At 36.4% G+C, this 24,300-nt stretch overlaps 1 protein-coding gene across 14 annotated transcripts in view; it reads right to left on the bottom strand.

The window, feature by feature from the left end:
- Lclat1 (lysocardiolipin acyltransferase 1) overlaps positions 1-24,300 on the bottom strand; it is a 233,340-nt gene that overhangs the window by 136,273 nt on the left and 72,767 nt on the right. For 11 of the 14 annotated variants that reach the window (XM_076832830.2, XM_076832820.2, XM_076832818.2 and 8 more), the window contains one exon: positions 8,408-8,576. In XM_076832830.2, the coding sequence (XP_076688945.2) occupies positions 8,408-8,572 (165 nt within the window). In that variant the 5' untranslated portion in view covers positions 8,573-8,576. Of the gene's footprint in view, positions 1-69; positions 216-7,317; positions 7,399-8,407; positions 8,577-24,143; positions 24,216-24,300 lie in introns of those variants that run through there. The other 3 variants (XM_076832821.2, XM_076832829.2, XM_076832828.2) reach the window with 3 other exon arrangements.

Raw genomic sequence — 24,300 nt, 5'->3', positions numbered from 1 at the left:
TGGTATAGTTAAGCAATAGAAAACAATTTAATAACAAAAATAAATGAAGATGGATGCATTGGTGATCACCTGTAATCCTAGCTACTTGTGAGGCAGAGGCAGAAAAATCATAAGTTCAAGCCAGCCTGGGTAACTTAGCAAGACTCTGTCTGTCTCATTAAAATTAAACAAAATAAAACCAGGCTAGAAATGCAGTTCAGTGGTAGAGACCTTGCCTAGAAAGAAAAAAAAAGAAAGACATAAACATGGAAGACACAAATATGTTGAAGGAAGCAAAACAAACAAAAAAATCATATATAATAAATATTTATATATAAGACTTCCTTTAAAAGTAGGATATTTTAGAGGGGAAATACATAGACAATAAAAATTACAAAGAACAATAAGGAAACAACTATCTCAAAAGTCATTTTAGTAGCTACTTCTACCCAAAAAGAAGGACATTTTAACTAGGAGCCCAGGTAACCTGCTGGTGGGCAGGCAACATTCTCTAATACTTGACCTGGTTTATAGTTACAATTAACATTATTTAACATTAACATGTGCAATTGTGTTTTGTTAACTTTCCAGTATGTTTGTAATATTCCACAATAAAAAATACTTTGTGATACAACAAAATAAGACTTCAAAAAGAAGGAACAGGATCAAGGGGGGAAAAGGTAAAAAAAATATTAGCTAAAAAAAATACTAAAAAAAATAAGAAGTTAGAAATGTTTTACATCCCTATGGTTCTAAGAATCAGAATGTCAACATCATGACAGAGGAAAACAAGGTCATTTGGTTTAAACCTAACTCTGGAAATCCTACAGGAGCCTGGTTAAGTTACTTTCCCAGGGCTGAGATTCACTCTAGGGTACAGATACTTAAATTGGCACCTATCATTTCCTAGAAGGGCTGCCTCCAACAGGTCAATACACATACAACCTTCTTGAAGTTGTGTACAAAGATATGCGAGTTTGTACACAGGTACCTTGCTATTTGAATGCCTGCTATTTTCATCAAACTCCAAGTATCTATAATGGCTCAAATAATTATCACCTTTACTCCAGAAAGTCTCCAGGAAGTTAAGTCACTATATGGAAGACTTCATGATGGAGAAGAACGTGGCAGGGTCCGCCAGGCTTGGGCCCACAGCAAGAAATTTTTTTTTCTACTTGTGAGTGCAAAGGGCCATCAACTTCTAAAACACATCACTGAACTGCAGGTCTTGGCCCACATTGTTTTGTGTGAAGTCACTATGCAAGGTTAATTTGGCCTAATTCTACTCTACTACCCAAATATGATATACTTTTCAGTCTTTCCAAAGAATTGAAATGCAAAAGGTCCTTTACCTTAATTGGTAGAAAGAGGAAGTATAAATTCTGTGTTGCACTATTGAAAAGAACTAAATATCTTAAGCCTATACACCCCAAATCCAACTCTAACCCCTTATGCACAATTTCTAACATAAGCCTCTAATGGATCCCAAACAATCTTCCTTTCATTATGAAAAATGTCAAAATAAAAAACCCAAGACTACTTATACAGAAGCTTCTCATATGGCATTCTCTTACTCGACACACAGCACTCTATCAGAATATGACTGAAAGTTATATATAGCCTTTTATGAAGCTTGGCTCTCAAGCACACATTAATCATTTTTATTACTAGTCAAGACGTATCTATTCAGTATTATTTACAGCTCCTGCAAAAGCAGAAAACAAATATATTACACAGAATTAAAGTTGTAATGTTTGTAAAGAACTCCAGAATTCAAACAATCCAGATTAAAAGACTGGAAAAGAATACCGTAACCTCAAACTTTCTCGCGGTTGTTTTATTTCTAATGAGGAAGAAGAAAACAATTTCAGCAGTAAGAAACTAGTATCAATCTTTCAAATTTTTATAATGTTTTATTTCTTAGGAATAACAAGTCTCATAATTTTTGCCTAATTGATTGCAAGACTTTTCCTAGCATTACGAAAATAGAAGCAATTTCTGAGGACCTTTTATGTAGCACTACTTATTACCTCCAAATATATGTAAACACAAAGATGCAAGTACCTCTCATAATCTAAAGAATACATTTTGCCATTATGATCCTTGTTGTCATGTATCATTCCAATGGATCTTTAGTCTGAGATAAGAACAATTCCACAGGACTACACTTCTTCTCTCCAAGTCTGCTTTGGCTTTTCAGACTCAGCTAAGGCCCAGCTAGCTGAATCCCTAGCTATTTAAGGTCTTGGAATCCCAAATGTGAAGTAGCCACTTTCTTAACAGTATAGACATAAATCATATTCAACAACCTGTTTTTATTGAACATTTGTTCTTTTTAGCAGTAGAATTCTATCAGCAGGCTGTGAAAGGACCTGTGCCCTGCAGAAAGTTAGGAAATGACCTCTAAATTCCTTATTCATGATTTATGGTAAAGAAACTGAATGAACCCGAAGTGATTTTCATAGTCCTCATACTTAGCTAACAATCAAACACAATTTTCAGAAGTAAAAAATTCTCTGGGCACAAGCAGAATTTGACCCTGATAGTATTGAGTATGTTAAGCAGAACTGTTCAAAAATGAAATAAGCAAAGACATGTATTCTCCATTATAGAAATGTTCAAAGAAAGACTGAATATTCACTCTGTAGACTGACCTAGAGGGGACTCTAATAGACAAAGGTAGGTTATACTAGGTGACCTCTAAATCATCTAACTCTAAGACTCTACAGGATTTTATTGTTATACCTCATTTAATACAGAAAATGTGCTCCTTAGAAACAGAAAGGAAAAATCTTACCAACAAAATCATTTTAACATATAATGGAAGCTTACGAAAGAGAAGATCATTTTGGAATTTTTTCTGTGAAGCAATAAGTACATTTATTTTATTTTTAATGGAAAATTATTTTTAAATGTTTGGAATTGTTTTAAGAAAAATACCTGTGTGGGAGAAAAAACTGCATTTTAGGTTAAATTCATTCTGAGTTTAAAAATGTGCTTAAAAGAAAATCTCCTTTAGCACCTTGTAAAAGTATGAAATAAAAGGTGATAAAAGACACAGTTGTCAGTTTTTCTCCATTTTTTCAAGAGATGTTCACTAATTTTAAACTGGGACATCAATGAGTCTGTACCATAGCTCTAGGGGATTTGACTTCCATAAATTTCTTAACTAAAAGATTCTCGCTGCCTGATATGCTATGACTAGTCAAGTAAAAAGTTGGATAATGTAAGTTTTTCAAATACATACCAATGTTTCCCCCTAGTACTAGGGATTGAACCCACGGTCACTTTACCACTGAGCCATATCCCCAGCCCTTTTTATTTTTTATTTTGAGACAGGGTCTTAATTGTGTCAGTCCTCGCTAAATTGCTGAGGCTGGCCTCAAACTGTGATTCCCCTGACTCAGGGTCCATACTCACTGGGATTAGAGGCATGTGCCACCGCGCCCAGCAAAATATGTACCAATTTAATAGTATAGTGATAGTGAATGCTACCTATGTGTTAGGTTCTCAACTCAGCTGATAAGACAAAAGTCAGGAATAGCTCAATATATCATCAAAAATCCCTTTAGAAAGGTGCCTCATAAGAACTCAGCATACTATATAGTTCAGTCCACCTCAGCTATTATCTTCCCAGTTGAACCAGTCTACTATTTCTCCAACTGACCATCAGATGAAGTGATGATGTGCAGGCTGCTGTAAACATGACTACCTTTAGCTGGGCATGGTGGATCATTCCAATAATTCCAGAAACTTGGGAGACTGAGGGAGGAAGATCTCAAAGTTAAAAAATAAAGGCAACCATGGATATAGCTCAATGGCAGTGACCTTGAGTTCAATCCCCAATACATCATCATCATCATCATCATCTTCATAATAACAAATCTATCTTTAAACATAATAATAATACTCAGCCGACAACTACTCATATGTCCCATGTCATCTCCCTTGAAATAGTGAATATTCCCTCTCTTCTTGTTTGCTTTTCCTTTAACCATCTTAATGCATTTAACTATAGTTATGTGCACATAGATGCAATTCTGCTCTGATAATAATGCTATAAGAAGTGGGCTGGGGATGTGGCTCAAGCGGTAGCTCGCTCGCCTGGCATGCGTGTGGCCCGGGTTCGATCCTCAGCACCACATACAAACAAAGATGTTGTGTCCGCCGAGAACTAAAGAATAAATATTAAAAAATTCTCTCTCTTTCTCCCTCCCCTACTCTCTCTTTAAAAAAAAAATAATAATAATAATGCTATAAGTAATAGGAAAAGCAGCTATCATAAAATTTTTCCAGGAATTTTTTTCTATTAAAAAAAACATCATTTAAATGTTTTAATTGTGTACAGCACTGTCCAGGAGGTGACAGAAGAAACACTGAACTTGAAACCAGATCAATAGATTAAATAAAAAAAATAGATATGAGGCACTGGAGTCATAGCCCAGTCATAGTAGAGCACTTGCCTAGCATGTATAAGGCACTGGGTTTGATTCTCAGCACCACATATAAATAAATAAAGATTCATTGAAAACTGTATAGATGTGAAGAAAAGAAAAGGGAAAACACGAGTCTTGGTGATATGTGTGACGATATAAGCAATCTAACAAACATGTAATTATCACCTAAGAAGGGGAGGACAGAGAAGACATGGAGTAGAAAAATATGTGAAGAAATAATGATCCAAAATTTCTCGATTTAGAGTAAGACAACCAACCAATAACAAAGAGAAATCTAAGACCAATGAAACATATACAGCAATTTAAGTAAAATTACAGGTGGACACATCATGATTAAATTGCTGAAAACCAAAAAGGAAAAGATTTAAAAGTGGCCAGAGAAAAATGACATTATAAAAAGGAAGCAAAAATATACAGACAATACCTGATTTATCAGAGGGCCATGTCCTCATAAACCCATCATATGTTGAAAAATGCACTTAATTCACCAAAACTACTGACTCTCACAGCTTAGAGGCACAATTCACTACAGAGTATTAGTTTGTTTACTCTTGGTATCACATAGTTAACTGCAAACCATGGTTCACTGCTGCTGCCTAGAATCACCAAGAATATCATACTTTATATCACTACTTCAGCAAAAGATCAAAATTCAAAATTTGCTGTAGGTTTCTACTGAATATGTACTGCTTTCAAAATTGAAAACCCTGCTAGGGCAAGTAGCCACACCTTTTGGGGCCTTGCCTGTACAACTGCTGCCCTCTTGTGAAAGGGGACATACATGCACTCGTGGAAACTGAGGACCTGTTTAATCATTCAGGTCATTCTGCCATTTTTGGCCTGGCACTACTAGAGGAAGCTCACATAGCAGCTAAATGATCCTTGGAGCAGCTCATGAACACATGCACAGCATTGGAGACATGATATGTCCCTGTTAATTTATACAGGAAGGTGGTGGACCCCCTTCTGGAATGTGAGGAGGGGACTAGGAGTACCCTTTGCTGGTTCTGGGTAAGCCACCCACATTCCCGGGATGAATTTTTTCCACAGCCCACCCACAAAAGGGAGGGTGGATTTATGTCCTTATATGGTTTGCCTCCTTAAAAGGTAACATTGGTTCCATTTCACCTTTTCTTCTCCCAACCTTGCTCATTTATAGCTATCTACCTATGCTAACAAAAGAAAAAATTACAAATGTAATTAGGAAATATCTTAGGGGCTGCAGATGTGGCTCAGTGGTAGAATGATTGCCTCTAATGTATAATGTCCTGGGTTTGGTCCTTAGCATGAAAGCAAGCAGGCAAGAAAGCTGGCAAGGAAGAAAGGATGCAAGAAGACCAAACAATAAAAAAAAATACAGCATGAAAATCTGTGACATGCAGCTGATACACTGCTTAGAGAGAAAATGTATATCTTTAAAGCTGACATTAGAAAAGAAAAACAATTATATTAAGCTTCCATTTTAATAAGCTAAAAATAAATTAAAACGCAAGTTAAACTAAAGAAAGGAAATTAATGAAATAACACAAAAAAACAACAGAAAAATAAAGCCAAAGTTGGTTCTTTGAGAAATTAACTTCTGACAAATTTCTGTAAGTATGAGTAAGTAAACAGAAGGAATTATCAATACCTGAAATAAATAAGGGGATATAACTATACAACCTACCGATATTAAAAGGAACTAACTAAAATGAACAATTTCCTACTTGTCTCACCAAAATTTATGAAACAAGAAAGAGAAGATCTGATAGGCCAACATCTGCTAAGAATAGTAAATTTATTATCAAAATTCTTTCTACAAAGAAAATCAGTTAGCCAGTAATTCAATGAGACATAAGGGTGAAAAAATAATTTACACACTTTCAAAAACAGGAAGAGTAAACACTGCACAGCTTATATCATGAAATCAGCATGAATTTTCATACCAACTTGAAACTTTATGTTTATCCATTCATCTAACAAATACTATTAATATGTACCATGTTCCAGGTAACTAAGCAACCTGTCTTTGGCTTCTTTAGCAAGAGAAATTTTTCTGTGACTATTTCTTGCAAATTTCTCTCTTCCATTATAAGTGAACCACTCAATTACTTACACTAATTTACTAGTTTATCAGTTTCTCAGATATTTTTTTCCTCAAATCAGGTATTCCCTAGCTTGAAAGAACTTAAAACTTTCTTCTTCTGGAAACCCTCATGAGGCACCATGAACTTCTTTAACACTACAGACTGCTAAAGCTCCATATGATTCTTACAGGTCCTTGAAGGTTTTCTATCACATAAAGCCCTAAAATCAGAAAACTGGATTTAATATCAGCTCTACTTAAATAATTTGCTTATACACGTGGCCTTGGGCAAATAACTTAATTCCTCAAAGTTCCTAATTCCTCTTCTGTAAAATGGGGGTAACAGTAGCACCTGAAACAAGGCCATCCTCTTTAAGCACCTGGCATATCAACAGCTGTTATCATAATCACCCTTGGATTTTTTACTTTGATTTTTTTTCCTTTTAACAAAACCCTCTAATACTTTTCTTTATATTTGAGTTAAATATACAACCATACTATGGTTATTTATTATCTACCAGCATATTAGCATTCCTAGCTTTGTACCTGCAGGACAAATTTAAGAAAACAGGAAAAGAGGGAAGAGGAAGGAGGGACAGGACTGATTATAGTTTAGCAGAATCACAATTCATAAAACATATGTAAATAAAAATTTATTTATATATTTTAAATATATGAATAAAAAGATAAATAACTTGTAACAAGGGATAAGTGTACTTTATAACATTATTCACCACAGGATTAATCTTTAAAACATAAAGAGTACACCGTAAATGATTTATTAACATTCAATTTACAGGAAACTTTTTTACTTACTCCATCAAGGTAGGAAATCATACCAACCGCTGTTTCTGGAAATATTTCCCAATCAACCTCCACCTGAGGGGTCTATATCATTAGTATAACTTTCCTTTCTACAAACATCACATGGGCAGACAGTCTGCCTGCATCCTGGGGGGAAATAGGCAACTAAATTAAAAGGAAAAAAAGTAAAAAAGATCATTCCCCTTCTTGTTTTCTTTTCCAGGTGTTATACCCATCGCCTTTCTACCATGACAGATCAATTAACTCAGCAACATTAAGTTCCAGCTGTTGCTCAGGAAAAACAAGGAACAAAACACTCTGAATATTAAAGGGAAAGGCAGCAACCCATACCTCCCTCAATTTGGAGAAAAGGTTCTGCTAATTAGCAGTAACAGAAAGGACTGAAGCTATTTCCCAGTCCCAGAGAAGCAAAAGCGTGAACTGAAATCCCACAGAAAGTCATCAGCTCTGGATCAGAGAGAGATGTGCTCACAGCAGTGTGTGTGACCTTACTCAGAATACCTGTGTGTTCTGAGACTCTACTGCCCATTTGTATGCACAGTGACCTTACAAATGCTGTTAACCCAGTATGATAGATAAGAAATCACCTTACTCCTAAATTTTGTGTGTTCCTAATTCTGCTATTACTGGGAAGAAGTGAATCAATCAGATCAATATCACAAGTTTGAGAGAAAAAAAAAAGTGTGGTATATGAATCTTAATTTTTGTCTTTTTATAGAGTACAAAGTAGCATGCAAAATAAGCATAGAAATTCTCCATCCATACTTTTAAGATTTGTGCATTCTACTATATGTAAAATACACTTCAAAGATGGAAAATAAAATATAAAATTAATAAAGAATATGGAAAAAAGCTCTTAATTTTTAATATGGTTCTTAATTAGGTGTTTTATTTTAAGGACATGAATTAATTTTATTCGCTCCAGTTTTTATATTTTCCCTTTTTTAAAGTTTACTACGTCTCATATAATATGAAGGACTTACGCTTCTTCTACAATTCAATGCTGACTCTAATAAAAATTAAATGAATGGGTTGGCCCCTCTGGTCTAAGTGGATAGCCTCTTTCTGAGGAGTAACTTACCACAGGTAGCGTGAGCCAGGTGGCCACAAGGCGGTTGTTGATCCAGCGATACCAGGATGGGTTTACAAACATCAAGGGTAAAAAGGGACCCAGCATGAAAATGCTTCCAAAAAAACTTCCCCAAAACAGAAGGAGTATAAAGTAAATCCCTTTCCATGACACCATGATTCTGAAAGACATAAAAAAAAAAAAAGACATTTTGTTACTATACATTTAACTGCTCAAATTCTATATCAGCATGATGCACATAGTAATTTTAATTACAGGGCTATTGAGAGGTTCTGATAAAGGATATAAGAGCCTGAATTTCATAGAGGTGACTCTCCAAAACATTCTACATGTCTAACAAACCACCAATACATTAGGAATTGATACTCTTAATAGTATATGCCTGATTTCCAGAACAAAATTGTCTAGTTAAGGAGCATTTTTTATCAATTAGTACTGGGTGTAAAGTGGTATGCTTTCTTCTCTGGAATATTATCTAACACAAAATCTTAAAATATTCCAGAGTTTTTGGTTACCCAGAAGTAAATATACTGAACAAAGAAGTGCAGAATAGCTTCCTAAGGTCAGGAAACATAAAAGCAATAATTTTTTAATTTTTTTAAATCTAGGAATTATCCATCTTACATTAGATTATAAAATAACACCTTTGGACACTAGGTATTAAACTGGATCTTTATGAGCTGCAGGAGTAAGAAGAAGTCAAGATTCTTCAATAAACTATTTACCAAAAGATTAAGGGATCCTCATAATTAGAACATAATGTGGATATTATAAAACAAATGGTTAGAAACACTATTTAAAATGAAAAATCAAACACTTTTGATTTTATAATCTAAACTACATTAGATGAAAAATATTTTGCTAAAGGATAACAAAAGTGTCAGAAATATTAGAGTTATGGAAACAACAATGGCCTCAAAATTCATGTGTTTAAAAAGGTATCAAGACCCCTGAAATTTTTAAAAAGAATCACAGCAGGAAACAAATAAAATTTCAAATGTCATGGTGCTTTTTAAAAATGTCAAATAACAAAACAGGTCAAATACCCGTTACCAACACAGAATCAAGTTTATCTGGGTTCCAAGCCTATTTTTAAATCTCTACCAATACCTGACCGTGTGTATACAAAATCCTTCAAAGTACAAACAGAGCAAATATCTACTAAGAATTGCTTCTATAACCTTCAGATCTGAACTTTTCAGAAGTGAAGTGAGGGAGTAATGGTGAAGAAAAAGATTGCTGGGAAATGGGGCCGAACAACTCCAGCTCACCCAGGGTTTGAAGAGGTCTATGTTCTAGTACATCCTACACATCATGTTTTCTGAGTCTCAGGTCCTTTTCCTGGCACTAAAAGAAACCATAAACAGCTCCTCCCCAATCTACAATTTAACTTAATCCCTTTGTATGGGAAAGAAAAAAACAAAAACTTTTAAATTCAGAATTTTCATCACCTGTCTTCCCCTAACAACAACCATAATCATATTCCTACAATGCTTCTACTATTTGAAAAATCCCTATCTTTTTCTATCTGCTGTTTTTTTCCTGCCAATCAGCCAACAGCAAGCTTTCTAACACTGGCTCCTCCCCTCCCTGCAGCAACACTTCATACTGTGTCCATATAAGACTGCTTCAATATCAAAGAAAGGCTCTGGTCTGCGTCTTCTTCACTTACCAATTTGATTTGATGTGATTAAAAAAAAAAAATCAAAGGAGTTTAGCTATCTACTGAAATCTTTTCATTGTATACTGAAAAAGCTGCAGCCCAAGAGAATATGGCTTTCCTAAATCCACACAGTTAATAACAACCAATCTTTTCTGCCTACTGCTTCTTCTATTACATCATGGTACCTCCTAAGAAGCCAAAATCCCGAGATCCATGTTAATCTTTCAGCATGTTTTTTTTTTTTTTTTTTTTGAGGGGGGGGTGTTTACTGGGACTTGCACTCAGGGACACTCAACCACTGAGACACATCCCCAGTATATTTTGTATTTTATTTAGAGACAAGGTCTAACCAAATTGCTTAGCACCTTGCTTTTGCTAAGGGCTGGCTTTGAACTCTAGATCCTCCTGCCTCAGCTTCCTGAGCCACTGGGATTACAGGTGTGCACCACTGCAACCACCATAAGCATGTATTTAAATGTAGGTTTAAAAGATGTAAAGGGGTGTGTCATATGAATATACTGGGACTATTCAAACCAAATCTAATCTAAAATTATTTCTCTATCCTTCTCCTATTACTTTCCCAAGCTTTCAACCATTTATTCATTTTCAAAGATCAGTAAACATACAGAGATCCATACTGTGTGTCAGGCACTGTGCTAGTAATTTGGGGATGGAACAATGAATATGAGAAATATTGCTACTGTGTTCACAAATCTAATGCATGAGCTCCCACCCCGGCTTATGAGCTACTCCCTGGCAATGCATTTAATCCAGCTCTTTTCTGTATCTTCTTCCAAGTCTCAAGGGTTTGATGGGTTAACTGGGTTAAGAATTAGCTGCAAATATTTGGAATAGCTGAAATTTTAAAAAACAAAAACAATTGAAAATGCCAAGTGCTGTCGGGGATGTGAAGCAACCAGAATTCACAAACATTGCTGATGCGAATATGAAATGGTATAGTAATCCTGGAAAACAATTTGGCAGTTTTTTTAAATGTTAAATCTATACTTACCACAAAAGCCAGAAAATCCACTACTGAAAAACCAGGAAAAATTAAAAATTATTTGTAGAAAGTTCTACATAATTATTTATAGAGGCATTAGTCATAATTGCCAGAAACTGGAAAAAACCCAACCATCAGCCAGAGGTAAGTGAATAAACAAACTAGGAAATCCATACAATGAAATATTACTCAGCAGTAAAGACAAAATTCCCATACAGAAGGAATTTTAAGTTAATCTCAGATGCAATGTACTGAGTAAAAGCAGCCAGATTCAAAAATAATTCATTTACTGGACAATCTGGACAAAGAACTCAGGGACAGGGGAGGGGAATAGATCAGAGGTTGGTAAAGGTTAGGGTTGGAAAGATAGTTTGAGTACTAAGGGACAGCACAAGGGGAGTCTGGGGAATTAAGGAAGCTGCTGGGTTTCCTGATTGCAGCAGTGGTTATAAAAGACTAGACACTGGTGGAAAACTCAACAAAGTACTTTTTATTTTGGTGCTGGGGTTGAAGTGGGGGCCTGGTGCATGCTAAGTACATTGTCTGCTGCTGAGAGCCATGGCCGAGTCTGTATGGCCCCTGGCATTTTGCCAACAGTATTGATTGACAGGCAAGGCATCACTATCTGCCTCTGCCGCTACTTTTGAGTTCTCGCACTACTTTGGAGTTCTCGCGGGGATTTCCGGGGATTCCCCGAGAGTTCCCATTGGTTGGGGAAGTGCAGGAGGAGGGATTTACGGGAGAGATATTTCCGGCGGGGGGTTCCTGGACTAGCCGCGTGGCATTCGGGAGAATTCCCCGGGAGCGTGTGTGAGGTTTTTTCTTGCAATTCAAAAATAAAGTTTGTTCCTACTTCAGCGGCTCGTGATTTGTGCCCAGCCAGACTGCGGCAATTGGTGGCCCGTACGGGGAACGTCTGAAGCTTGAGGGTAAGTGAAATTGCTCACCCCTAAAGGAAGGCGAGAGAATGGGTGACCATTTTAAAAAACAATGTGTTCTTGTTTAGATTTGTTTTGTTTTTGTTTCAAGCTGCCTATCCCTAGAATTTTCTCAGGTAGACTGGGAAAAATGGTTGGCTCAAGGTTTGAAGTTGTTCGCCCCTGAGGAAGAGATAGAAATAGACCACAAATGCACATGTCAAGAAAATAGGAAAATTGATACAACGATCTTTTGTTCCGTTTTTGTTTCATTCTGTTTCGGTTTTGTTTTGTGTTATCTTATTGGGTTGCGTTATCTTTATAACAGATTAGGGAAAAAGCTATAACAGGAGGCTGCTACTAACACCGTTCTATCACCAGAGGGCGTAATTCAACCAACAGCTCCACCTATGAAGATAGCTGAGTGGCCCTCAACCTCTGTAGCTGATAGATGGGATCCTGAGACAGGACCTCAAAGATTAGCATGCCCTGTACTTGAGCAGGCAGGAGGGCAGCGAACTCACCGTGCTTTAGATTTCAAAACAGTGAAACAGTTAAAGGAGGCTGTAACAACCTATGGTCCTCAAGCACCCTTCACTATAAGCATGGTCGAATCCATTACCAACTTGGACATGACGCCAGCAGATTGGGCTAGTATGTGTAAATCTGTGCTAAATGGAGAACAATATTTGTTATGGAAGGTAGCCAATGAAGAATTTTGCAGGGAGACAGCTAGGCAAAATGCAGCAGCTGGTTACCCTCAAAGAAATCTGGATATGTTGTTAGGAAAAGGACCTTATGAGGGTCAACGGCAACAAATAGAATATGATCCTGACGTTCACGCAAAAATTGCTGTAGATGCAGTCTGGGCATGGAAAACTTCACAGGGGCATGGAGATTTACAAGGACAATTATCTAAGGTAATACAAGGAACTAATGAACCTTACGCTGAATTTATAGATAGGTTTATTCAAGCAGCTACCAGAATTTTTGGGAATACAGAACAAGCAATGCCATTTATAAAACAACTGGCTTATGACCAAGCAAATCATTGCTGCAGAGAGGTCATTAGACCATGGAGACATGAAGATTTAAACACATATATTAAATTATGTAGAGACATTAATGAACAAGGACAAGTCTTGGCAGCAGTAAAACAGGCTTTAGATGCCAGGCCAAAAACATGATACAATTGTGAACAAATAGAACATTTTAAAAGGAGTGGCCCCATAGGAGGAGGGTTTAACAAAGCTAGGTATCAAAGGAATAGAATACCAGATATTTGCCCATGATGCTGTAGAGGGAGACATTGGGCTAATGAATGCCGTTCTCAAACCACCATAGAGGGTACTCCCTTATCAAAAAATGGACAAGGACCAGGTGTTTACCCACGATATCATGGAGAAAGGCATCAGGCTCCATTGCCAATAAACGGACAGGGGGCCCAATGCTCCGGGGCCCACGACCACAAATGTACGGGGCACTGGAGGAACCCAGAAACACCATGGAGGAACCCAGCAACACCATCAGGGTAGTGTCCAGGACACATTATTCATCAGATCTCACATCAGACAAACCAGAGGGAGCGCAGGGTTGGACATCTGCGCCTCCGCCAGAGCAGTACTAACTCCAGAGATGGGAGTTCAAATCATTCCCACAGGAGTAAAAGGACCTCTTCCCCAAGGAACAGTAGGCTTATTGTTAGGACGCAGTTCTTCTACACTAAAAGGACTTATGATAAGTCCCGGGGTAATTGATCCCGATTATGAAGGTGAAATAAAAATTATACCTAGTTCTCCAAAGGGTATATCAATAATTTCACCAGGAGATAGGATAGCACAGTTATTAATAATGCCCAGCCTACATGATAAATTTTCCAGTAGTAGTATAGAAAGAGGTTCCAGGGGATTAGGCTCCACAGGTGTAGATTGGGCTATGCTGTCTTTGAATTTAGATTCTCGCCCAATGTTAAAACTAAATATTCAAGGACATGAATTTAATGGGCTACTGGATACAGATGCAGACCTTAGCATCATATCTCGTCAAGAATGGCCAAAACATTGGCCGTTACAATAAGCCACTCAAACGCTTCGAGGCCTAGGAGTGGCGACTAATCCCCATAGAAGTGCAATGGTATTAGATTGGAAGGATCCTGAAGGATGTGAAGGAACTATACAGCCATATGTATTGGATCATCTTCCTATAAATTTATGGGGATGAGATGTCCTAGATCAATTAGGTTTAACATTAACAAATAACATCAATCCAAATGTGCCTACCATTAGGGCTAGACAAGGTTTCAGGAAAGAAAAAAGATTAGGAGAACAAGGTATAGCAGCACCAATTCAAATAGATCAAGGAATAAATAGACATGGACTGGGTTTTCAGAAGGGGTCACTGAGGGAATAAAAATTACTTGGAAATCAGATAGACCAGTATGGGTTCCTCAGTGGCCCCTGACTAAAGAAAAGATACAAGCAGCCCATGACCTGGTCAAACAACAATTAGTGGAGGGACATATACAACCTTCCGTATCTCCCTATAATACTCCCATTTTTGTCATTAAAAAGAAATCTGGGAAATGGAGATTATTACAAGATTTAAGAGCCATTAATAATGAGATGGTTATTATGGGACCTGCTCAATCGGGGATTCCTCAATTGTCTGCTTTGCCAAAAACCTGGTACGTTTTAGCTATAGATATTTAAAGATTGTTTTTTTTTCAATTCCAATTCATCCTGAGGATAGTCCACATTTTGCATTTACTATCCCTGCACTGAATCATGAAGGTCCTGATCAGAGATATGAATGGAAAGTACTCCCTCAAGGGATGGCTAACAGCCCAACTATGTGTCAAATTTATGTTAACAAAGCAATCCAGCCACTTAGAAATCAAAATCCAGAACTACAAATATTTCACCATATGGATGATGTATTGTTAGCACACACAGATAAAAACACATTGCTAGACTGTTATGCCACACTTACAAATTTATTAAAAAATTATAATCTAGAGATAGCAATAGATAAAATACAATTAAATTTTCCAATTAATTATTTAGGAGTTCTATTATCCTCAACCATGGTCCATCCACCAAAAATTCAAATACGAGTAGATCAACTCAAATCACTTAAGGACTTTCAAAAGTTATTAGGAGACATAAATTGGATAAGGCCTTATCTAGGCATACCAACAGGAGAGTTGGGACCTGTATTTGATATCCTAAAAGGTCCACCAGATCCAAATTCACCCCGCATGTTAACGCCTGAAGCAAGAAAGGCATTAAAAATCATTGAAACATATATGGAAAATATGCATTTGGATAGAATTGATATAACTTTGCCTTTATTATTTATTGTAATACTAACAAAAAATAATCCTACAGGAGTATTTTGGCAAGAAGGTCCATTATTATGGATACATTTATCTTATTCTCCTAAAACTATTCTTACTAGGTATCCTGAGGCTGTAGGACAATTAATACTCAAAGGAATAAAAGCAGCAAAGGGAGTGTTTGGGATTTCTCCCAATAAAATTATTACTCCATAAATTATGGATCAAATTGATGAGTTAGCTAATGAGTTAAATACTTGGGCAATAATCATGTGTAAATCTAATATTTCATTTGATAATCACTTACCATCTAATCCTTTGTTGTCTTTTTGGTCTTCACATCCTGTAGTTTTTCCAAAAATGACAAGAAAAACCCCTATCATGAATGCTCCAAATGTATTCACTGATGGGTCAAATAATGGTAAAGCAGCAGTAGTTACCCCTGATCAAACTTTTACATTTTTAGTACCCAAACAATCAGCTCAAAAGGTAGAGCTTAATGCAGTTTTACAAGCTTTTGTGATGTTTAAAGATTCTGTATTTAATTTATTTTCTGATAGTCAGTATATAGTTAATGCTATAGTATCCCTTGAAGACGCTGGTAGGATTTCCTCTTCCTCTACTGTTTTCTCTTTGTTTTCCACTATACAATGTCTAATTTGGGACAGAAAAGATCCATTCTTTTTTTTTTTTTAATATTTATTTTTCAGTTTTCAGAGGACACAACATCTTTGTATGTGGTGCTGCTGAGGATCGAACCTGGGCCGCACGCATGCCAGGCAAGCACGCTAAGGCTTGAGCCACATCCCCAGCCCGAAAAGATCCATTCTTTATAGGACATATCAGAGCACATACAGGATTGCCTGGAGCCCTTAGTTTGGGCAACGATTTAGCAGATAAAACTACACATGACATACATATTTTCTATACACTAGAAGCAGCTACAAATGTTCATAAAAGGTTCCATGTCAATGCTAATACTGTACAAAAGCATTTTAAAATAACTAAGGAACAAGCTAGACAAATAATAAAACAATGTCAAAATTGTGTGACCTTTTTACCACAAGTTAATCTTGGAGTCAATCCTAGAGGACTGATACCTAACCATATTTGGCAGATGGACGTCACACACTTGCCAGAATTTGGAAAATTAAAATATCTGCATGTTACAGTTGATACTTCTTCCGGATTTTTGATGGGCTCCCTTCATGCCAGAGAAAAAACTAAAGATGTTATAGCTCATTGCTTACAAAATTTTGCCACTGTGGGCGTTCCAAAACAGTTAAAAACAGATAATGGTCCTGGTTATACTTCTACCTCTTTTAAACAATGTTGCTCATCATTTGGCATTACTCATATAACAGAAATCCCATACAATCCTCAGGGACAAGGCATAGTTGAAAGAGCTCATCAAACTATTAAAATGTATTTATTAAAGCAAAAAGAGGGAATTGGAAAGGGGTATATATCCCCCAAAGATAAACTTAAAATAACCCTTTTTACTCTAAACTTTTTAAATTTGGATTCATCAGGGCTTAGTGCTGCGGAAAGGCATATGTGTCCAAAAAAATGTACATAAGCCTAAGGTACTTTGGAAGGATATTCTAACAAGACAATGGAAAGGTCCTGACCCAGTGATTGTCTGGAATCGGGGGTCTGTTTGTGTGTTTCCACAGGGAGAACAGCAGCCGATTTGGATTCCAGAGAGATTAACTAAGGTCCTGACCCAGTGATTGTCTGGAGTCGGGGTTCTGTTTGTGTGTTTCCACAGGGAGAACAACAGCCTATTTGGATTCCAGAGAAACTAACCAAAGCGAATTCTACGGACAAAAAAAAAAAAAAGGTGATTTGACTCAAATCCATAACAGCTGATATCCAGACCTCCAGTTTGCCTATTCTTACATCTGCGACAGTGATTAACCAGGATGCTTTTTTCAATATTTATTTTATTATTACCTTTTCCCACATCATAAAGTTCTATTTTATTTTTGAGCTCATACAGACCTAGGTTAATGTTTTTCTGATCAGTTTTATTTTTTGACTGTGGAGTTTTTAAACATTGCAATGGAGATTTCACCTAGGTAAAGCTACAAGGCCTTTACTATTGTCTTATGTGTTGTATGTTATGTGTGCACACTTCTGTTTTGTGTTGTATGTCTGTATGTGCGTATGTCCATATATCATATATGAGGAGCACTCATGAATAAATGGACCCGAATTTTTTTATTCACATGATTTTAATGGTTTAATTTAGATTGGGTAAACAGCTGTTGAAAATTGTTTTAATATGTGAACAAATAAGGAGGTTAACAGATCTGTTTGTTTACTTTCACCTTTCCTTTTCATTATATTTAATAATTCTGTCCAGGATAATGTAAATTGTTCAAAAATTTATTTTCTTAGTGCCTCTTGGAATGTTACATAATTTTTTTTTTTTTTTTAGCATCATTGCCAGAATTACTATCTTCATCCCAGTGCCGGTGAAGACAAAGATAAAACCAAACTACAGCTTCTTCAATAGTTCTCACAACAAACTGTATAAACTGATGCATCAATGAATAATAACTCAACAAGTAATGCTCAATCAAGGAGTCGATGTACTTTGGGAGGAAATGGACATATTGACAGATTCCTCTGCTTTGAACTGCTTGCAGAACTTGCCTGGACTATGTATCACTTGCATGCATTGTGAACTACCTGTTGGTGCCGCGAATTGTGGTAGTGCTGGAGTATTTTTGCTGATGGTGTCACTGGTGGTACAATTTTTCAAAGGAGCCCTCAATTGGCTTAGTGTCGTGGCATTTTGCATCCTCCTCCCTTCTACTAGTGATGGTCTAAAATTTGGGGGCCAACAGAGGTAAGGCAAAGAACCTCACTCCCCCACTGGTGCAAAGGCCTATCCACAAGTATGGCTGTATGCTGGACCGGTAGTCAGTGACGGGTATGATCCAATTGCAGTGGTACCAACCTAAGACAGGAGGTTGACGCCTAGAGGTCAGCTCATCCGATGACAGGTAAGGACCATATGTTGAATTGGACAACCTAACAGGCACGGTCCCTAAGCCACATTGCTTGTTGTTTAATTAAACAGAAGGGAGGTAGATGCTGAGAGCCATGGCCGAGTCTGTATGGCCTCTGGCATTTTGCCAACAGTATTGATTGACAGGCGAGGCATCACTATCTGCCTCTGCCGCTACTTTTGAGTTCTCGCACTACTTTGGAGTTCCAAAAGTTCCGGGGATTCCCCGAGAGTTCCCATTGGTTGGGGAAGTGCAGGAGGAGGGATTTACGGGAGAGATATTTCCGGCTGGGGGTTCCTGGACTAGCCGCGGGGCATTCGGGAGAATTCCCCGGGAGCGTGTGTGAGGTTTTTTCTTGCAGTTCAATAATAAAGTTTGTTCCTGCTTCAGTGGCTCGTGATTTGTGCCCAGCCAGACTGCGGCAGTCTGCCACTAAGTTACACTCCCAATCCGTCTATATATTTTAAAGTGAATTATGACTAATGCTGCTATAAATAATTATGTAGAACTTTATGCCCTTATGATTGAGGAATTCTATACTTCTGGATTACTTCAATTATAATACTCTAAAATATATCTAGCTTTCAAAATATTCTGGCACCAGTTTATATATTTGATATTCATAGATTTAATAGTCACAACATATATAAGGACACCAAGACACAAAGATGTTAAGTAACTTGCTCAGAGTCACACAGTTAGTAAATGGCAAGACTGGGATCTGACTCCAAGTAATTTGATGTGATAAGTCCCCACTCAGTCAGCTACACTGTTTCTTTCTCAAGAATATATTGCTTTTGTAATTAAACTCACATTTTAAAAAATAACATGATAAAGATGTTAAAATTCTAAACCCAAATTTTATTACCTATGCAAAAATTATTCTGAATTTTAGAAACTCACAGGAATTTGGTAGGGAAGCATAATGTCTCCCTAGTATATAATATACAACATACAAAAACTTTAGGGAGGAGCAGTAGAAATGGGGTTATCAGTTTCTGATGATGAAAAGTATGGCTAAATAACTAGTAACAGAATATGTGATCTTTTAAACCCTTTTAAAATAAAAGATAAAGGCCATATCACTTAAAAATAATTGCAACAATGCCATTTAACATCATTTTTTATTTATTCTTTGTATAAAATTGATGTACTCTTTTTTGAAAAACCCCTGGAAAAAAATAAACATAGTTTTAGAACGATATATGCATTTTACTGCCAAAAACAGATACAAAGGAAACAAGTTGAAAAACTATACCTACTTCAAGTTAAAGCCAACAACCTTTCTCCAAATAGCCACTTTTCCTTTAGAGAGTTAAAGCAATGTTCACTTACCTCAGGAATTCATAACACCTTTTGGGGAGGGGTAATGGGGACTGAACCCAGGAGTACTGTACCAATCCCTTTTTATTATTATTATTATTTATTTTGAAACAGGGTCTCACTGCGTTGATGAGGCTGGCCTCAAATTTGTAATCCTCCTGCTTTAGCCTATTCCACTAACTCACAATGTGAATCTGATCACCCATGGTATCAAACCATCTGTATGTAGCTCAAATAGCTGCCACACAGATAAAAGGCAAAAACAGCATATGAATCAAGACATGGCCCACTTAGGCTTCTTACTCAGTTGCATATTTTATAATTGGAGTATGACCGTATGGGAGGATATTACCTGGCAGAGCCTAATGGAATCCACTAGGATACGTAGACTTCTCTACTCAGGTTGAAGCCATATTTTACTTCATAGACTCCTTACTTTATTCATGTAACAAGTCAAGTGTTAACAACTAGTTTTACTCTCAGGGTGCTAGGGAAACTAAGTGCACAAATGAACAAAAAGCAATTTAATATATGCTGTAATAGAGGCAGAACAAGTTATGCAACTGGGGTTAAGGGAAAGGAAAGGGATTCAAGAAGGCCTACACCCTTGGAGGATGAGAGAGAGAGAGGGGGAATAGAAAAAATATTCCACAGTAAAAAGACAAAAACAAACAAAAAAGGTAGGATCACAGAAATTAAACAGTAAGCTTACATACGGAACTGCTCATTAGATATTACTGAGGTTTACAGGTATAAGGAACACATTTATGAGCTACAAGAAACCACTAGGGCATGGGCCTTTGGGATAAAGTTGTACACAACCTGTTCAGTATTGCCAAGAATAACACATTTAGTATGTTAGTAGAGGTAAGGAAAAAACTAAGGCATATGTCTCATGTTTTAAGATAAGCTGTTAAAAGTGACATCATGTTCATAAGCATGGACTGGTATACAGATTGGTTTTAAAAGTCTTCTCTGGACTTTGAAACAGACACAGAATGGATCTGTTGACAAAAATGCTGGACTCAGAGATTTTGGTATCAAAGAGGTCTGTGAGCCAGGACATACATAGACCGCAACAGAAGCTCTAACATTCAAATGCAAGATAATCAGGACCACACTACTAAACCTGGACACCTCATCTGTAAAGTAAAGAGGTATACCGGGAAAAAATTCTAAGGCCTCTACTAATGTTACAAACAGAAACAGAAATTCTGAGTATCAGTTACCTTTTGGGCACCTAATATTTGCCTTGCATTTTATAGAGGGATCTTGGCATTTACACATTTGATACTTACACATTCAACTATTTATGAATAACCAAAAGGTCCATGACATGGAAGAAATCTGTAATTTTGCTGAAATTCAAAGCTGAATTATCAATATTGCAAGGCCCATGTCAAAAAAAAAATCATTTTAGTAGTAATGACTCTGGCCAACTGTCCAGCATCCTAATCTTAAGGGGCCTTTATTGTATTCTATCTACTTGGCCACCATTCCTTGGGGAAAGTAAAGTACTATAGTAGGCTTATAAATTTGAGGTTTCAAAAGGACCTGCTATATTTCTTAAAGTCAAATATGTTCTAAAATTCTCCTTTAATCCAAACAAAAACCTCAAACCTAAGTATTGATTATATCAGTGGTGGTTATGGGTGAAGAAATGGGGTAATTGGTCCTCTTAACTCCAAGTCCTCAATGCTATTGATAATGATCGGTCAAATAAAGAACATTCCCAGAAAATGTGGGGGAGAGAGGTCAGAACTACGAACAGTAACAGATTTAAAGGTCCAACAGAAAATAATGAGTAAAAAGTATATGATGAATTTAAAATATTAAGTGACTCAAAGTTCATTTGAAATGGGGGATCAATAAAGAACCCACAAAACCAGACACATTATGCAAGTTACATTTCTTGTAGAAAAATTAAAATTAACTTTGCTCAACTATATGTGTATATAACTTAAATATAAGTATAGTTAAATAGATTATGGTATATTTAATATAGTTATGATTATTAAATATTAATATAAATATAAATTCAGGTTAGATTCAACAAATTTTCTCCTAAAACACCCTAAATCATCCTTTGTATGACATGCTCACCAGTAATCAGTGATACATAAAATCAAAATGAGGTACAATTTTCCTGCTATTTGATTACAAAAAATAAAAATACTTATAACATTTAACATTACCAAGGCTATAGTACAAAGGTCTTTTTCTAGTCTGTTATTAAAATTGTACCTTAGTGCCAACTTTTAGATAAGTTATGAGGTAGAATTTGCCAAAACACAAATGACAAATTTAATTAACAATTATGTTTCAAGATCTCTACCACGCAGAAACACTCACAGAAGTGCATAAAAGACATGTGGTTATTCACTGAAGTATAATTTGTAATACTGAACAGTGAGAGATAACAAAGCCTACCAATAAGGAAAATAGATTGTTCTTTTTTATGGTACTTTTATATTATGGAATACTCTATCATTCACGAGAATAAGGTAACTCCTATTGTCTGGTATGGAAGAATGTCTCTGATATGTTATTCAATAAATAAATAAAACCAATTACAAACTAATATGGATACATGATCTTGTTTTTGCCTTATTAACCCAAGGTCTTTAAAAAATGTACACATTTGTATATTTGTATATATGAGTACCTGTGTTTCTAGGTAAATTTTTTAAAAGTTTTATTTTAATAGGGGGATATATAAACCCAAGATTACTCTATAAAGAGGATGCCTAGAAATAAAATCCTTTCTTCAATCTCCTTCTATCTTTTTATTTCCTTCAAGGAGATTTGTCCAACTGGAAATCCGAGACTAGCGCTGACACTGGTCAGATTCCTGGGACAAACAGCAGATCCAGAGGGCAAACAGGAACAGAGTTAACCAAATACAGAGTTAACCAAAATAAGGTAGGTTATAAAACACTACCTATAACATCATTACTATTTTTATATACATCACATTGAAGAGCAGTGTAGCTGGGTTGTAATGTTACATTACAGTTTATTTTTAGATATTTTTGCTTAAATGTATTTCTTGACAAGAAATACATATAAAGTGAATGTAAATAAGATAAACAGGCACACTGACATCTGCCTATAATCCCAGCAACTCAGGAGGATGAGGCAGGATGATTGCAAACCCAAGGTCAGCCTCAGCAACTTAGTGACACTATTTCAAAAATAAAATAAAAAAGAGAATGCAAATCAGTGGTAATGCACCCCTGGGTTCAGTACTGCCAAAAAAAAAAAAAAGACGATTAGGAATGTTTTAAAAGCTGGAAAGCAGGAAGCCAAGTGTTGACCACTTGGTAGACCTGAAAAGGCATATGTAAGATCACAGAAGAAAAAGCTGAAAACACAAACTGGCAGCATCAGGTATATCTGAGCACAAATGGGGATGTATGTGGGTTTAACAAAATGAGAGGGATTAGGTGAAAACTGAGAAGCACATGGATTCCTAGATCCCTTTCTTTCCCTGACCCCAGAATAAACCTGGAAGTTTATTCCCTACAGAAGGTAGAAGGGGTATCTTGCACACTTGAAGGCATTACTACAGACTCTCAGAGGGAGTAAGTGACCATAACCATACTGAATCCTGAATGCAGACACTTCAGATGCCTGGTAATGGGAATATTTTAGTTCTTGTTAGCACCAACAGAACTTTCTGCAATAAAAAAATGTTCAATAGCTCTGTTGTCCATGATAGTAACCACTATTTACATGTAGCTGTTAAGTAATTCAAAATGTGCTTAGTACAAATGAGGAACTGAAGTTCTAAATTAATTTTACTTAAACTGAAATAGCCACACATGGATAGTGGCTACCTGTATTGAACACTCAGCTCTAGGCAGAAAATGAACACACTTATCTGGGGATCTGACCAGACTATGAGGAAAGATGAAAATATAAAAACACTGGGAGTTTCTCTAATAAACAGTCTACCCTATATCCAAGTTTCTGGTTGGCTTGTTAAGGCACCCATATTTTATCAGGAGCAGATAAAAAGGCATCTGAGGAAACACTTAAATAAGATAAACAGAAAATGGGAGACTTAAAGGAAACAAAATGAAGCAAAGGACTTTTGCCTATTAATGGATTTTAGTCAACAAGCCTTTAACTCCCTGTGAAGAAGGCCACTGAGAGGTCTGCTCTAGATAATGGTGGCTCAAGTTATGTCAAAATCACATTGCGTATCTCTTATTACCTATTTATTGATATTTGGTGAGAGAAGAAATCATATACAACTACGTGAGATTTATCTACATTCATGTTATACACAAATATTATATCTATATAAATATTTATTGTTCTCTAAACTCTGATGTAATTCTTTTACTTAAAATGTATTCAAAAGTTAGTACATAGAAAGGAGAAAGTATGTACTGTATAATTCTATTTATCTAAAGTTCCAAAACAGGGCTGGGGATGTGGCTCAAGCGGTAGCACGCTCACCTGGCATGCGTGTGGCCCAGGTTCGATCCTCAGCACCACATACAAACAAAGATGTTGTGTCCGCCGAAAAAACTAAAAAATAAATATTAAAATTCTCTCATTCTAAGAAAGAAAAGAAGGAAAGGGAAAGGAAAAGGGAAAGGGAAAGGGAAAGGGA

Source organism: Callospermophilus lateralis, chromosome 14, assembly GCF_048772815.1.
Source record: "Callospermophilus lateralis isolate mCalLat2 chromosome 14, mCalLat2.hap1, whole genome shotgun sequence".
Classification (NCBI taxonomy): Eukaryota; Metazoa; Chordata; class Mammalia; order Rodentia; family Sciuridae; genus Callospermophilus; species Callospermophilus lateralis.
This window is presented reverse-complemented; position numbering and strand designations above follow the sequence as displayed.